General features: G+C 42.6%; 1 protein-coding gene across 1 annotated transcript in view; it reads right to left on the bottom strand.

The window, feature by feature from the left end:
* Positions 1-2,547, bottom strand: part of LOC104494657 (SPARC-like protein 1) — a 14,092-nt gene that overhangs the window by 9,009 nt on the left and 2,536 nt on the right. The window contains exon 3 of the mRNA XM_010137522.1: positions 849-2,009. Within this exon, the coding sequence (XP_010135824.1) occupies positions 849-2,009 (1,161 nt within the window). The remainder of the gene's footprint in view (positions 1-848; positions 2,010-2,547) is intronic.

The raw sequence follows: 2,547 nt of genomic DNA, 5'->3' as shown, positions 1-2,547 counted from the left end.
GAGCCATCCAGGTCATCAAGCGCGGGCGGCCTCTCAGTAGTGCCTGGGAGCAGCAGCACGGTGTGGTGCCAGATCGGACACGTGAAGCAGGAGAAGGGAAGGACGCATCTGCAGTTCCGACTCTTCTTCGGTGCTGTGGGGATGTGCCTGTCCTCTTTCAAACGAATGCCTTGTGTAATTTTTAAAATATTATTTAAAATATTATTTTGTGTAATTTTTAAAATATTATTTAACAGCCAGAGGAAAACCCTCTCTGTTCTTCTGAAGAACACCCTTGTTAGTCCACTGGTTATCTAATGGCCGATCGGGGTGTGGAAGATCTGGGTGCAACATCATCCTTTGTCTGAAAGGACGAAGCCCACATCCTTCATCTTGTGTGAAAGTGGCCTAGCCACTAGGATCATAATTTTTCCAGGGACTCTGGCCCTGCCTTTCTAAGCTGTTCACTTTTGTATGGTAGTGTTTAAAATCTTGTGGAGAGAGGGGTGAATAGACTTTCCTAGTCGGCTTGAGATTCGATTCCAGGTTTTGTATTTGTGTATCCATATTTATTTGTGTGTTTCCTTACACAGACCGATGGAGCTGGAGCTCTCATGTCGGTTGTGCACACTTATTTTATGGTATAATTCATCTGAATGTTATATGTCAAGTGATGCAGCACGAACCACATGAGTCGTGAATAAAAGAGGAGATGAGATTTCTGCAAATTTAAGTAATTATTGTACCTGACATCCAAAGGACATCCAAAATGTCCTTTCAATCATCAGGAATTTAAATTTGAGACTGGTCATTCCTCACCCTCACCCCCCACTTTTTCTAGTATTCCAACTTTGTTTTAAAGAGTTTACCTTATCTTCACTTTCTGTTGAATTCATGCTTCTTGTTTCCAGTTGCTGCTCTCTGTCAGAATTAAGTGCCTCTGGATTGTAATTATCTTGTTCAGAGTGAATAAGGTCTTTAATCTTGACATCCTGATAGTCCTCGGTCTCTCTAAGAACTGCAGTGTCGTCTTCGATGGTTCCTTCCCCCTTGTACTCCGTACTGGTGCTCTCCTGGTCATTACTTTGGATTCTCTCCTCTTCCTCATAGGCTGCTTCTTTCCAGGTATTGCTGATATCTTTCTCGCCATCAACGTCACCACTGTTGTGACCACCATCATCCACATTGCTGTCCTCTGTACCTTGTCTTTTCACCACTGCGTCGTGATGACTCTGATAGTTTACTTGAGTATTGTCTTTCCTCTCTTGGCTTTGCTGTTTGTCATCCTCATCTTTATCATGGGTTTTTTGAAAGAGGGGTATTCCTTCTTTATAGGGCTTCTTTTGGTTGTGCTCCCTCTCTTCGTCCTCTAGGTCAAACATCTCACCATGTCTCTTGGTGATCTGGATGGGTTGACTGGAATCTCTCAGGATTTCGTCAGATCGCATACTGTTTTCATTTTGCTGTCTTTCGTATTGGTTATCTTGATTTGTCTGGTGACCTTTGTGCATCATATCTCTGTAACCAGTTTTTTCACCCCATTCTTCATCCTCTTCTTCCACACCTCCTTCTTCATAACTTTCACTGACTTTTTCAGAGAGGCCAACTGTATTTTCATTGTCTTTCTGCATGTTATGCTCATGATCAAGACTGTCATCGTCCACTGGATTTTCTGCGTTGTCCAGAAGATGTTGGCTGGCGGTATTGCTGTGTTTCTCGTGCCTCCTGAACTGGTAATACTCAGAGCTGGACTGTTCTCTGCTGCTGCTTCCAGAGTCGCTGTTCTGGTCATCGGAAGCCAAACCTGGTCTATTGTGCAGTACAAGGAAATCGATGCTTTTCAGGCTATTTTTCACTTGATGCTCGCTGCCAGTTCTTCCTTGTTTTCTAGTGGTCTGGTGCTCATTCCTGTGCTCAGCGTCTGGTGGTGATACCGCTGGTTTTAGCTTTTTGTCACTGGGCAGTAAATCATCCTTGTCTACATACCCTCCGTTCTCTTCCTTTGGGGCTTCAGGCTGAATATCTTCAGTCTTAAAAATAATTAACGAGTAGATTAATAAATCTTTGAGTTTATTTGAAGTCAATGCAATGTTGTTTTTGCTGTGTATTGCAAAGCTTGACACTGACTGTTTTCTTGGTAAATGCTCTTCTTAAGCTAGCCCCAAGCATGAAATTCACAGCTGATGTGATTTCCATTTCTCAGTGAATTTGTTTATTGCTAGAGTTTCTGAAGAAGTCAGTGCAATTCTGTTTAAGATCTCTTAGGATGTGAATGCATATGGGTGTCTTGTGTAATCTCAAAATGCTTAATTAGTAATTTAGTGTCATAAGTTCAGGCATTTGTTAGACTGCAGATACTATCACCTCAGTGAAGAGGGATATGATTGATACCTTCCTACACAGATATGGTTCTGTGATTCTGTGTGAGAGAGGTGGGGGAGAGAGCACCTTTCTCAAGGTGTTGTGGTAGTAATTCCTGAGAAGCGCACTGCTTGTAAACTGCCTCATAATCAGTGTGTGCATCTCCTTTGAGTCGTAATACGTCATTGCTTCCTAGCTGAATTCAGC

The sequence above is a fragment of the Buceros rhinoceros genome, unplaced genomic scaffold, assembly GCF_000710305.1.
Source record: "Buceros rhinoceros silvestris isolate BGI_N320 unplaced genomic scaffold, ASM71030v1 scaffold7806, whole genome shotgun sequence".
Lineage (NCBI taxonomy): Eukaryota > Metazoa > Chordata > Aves > Bucerotiformes > Bucerotidae > Buceros > Buceros rhinoceros.
This window is presented reverse-complemented; position numbering and strand designations above follow the sequence as displayed.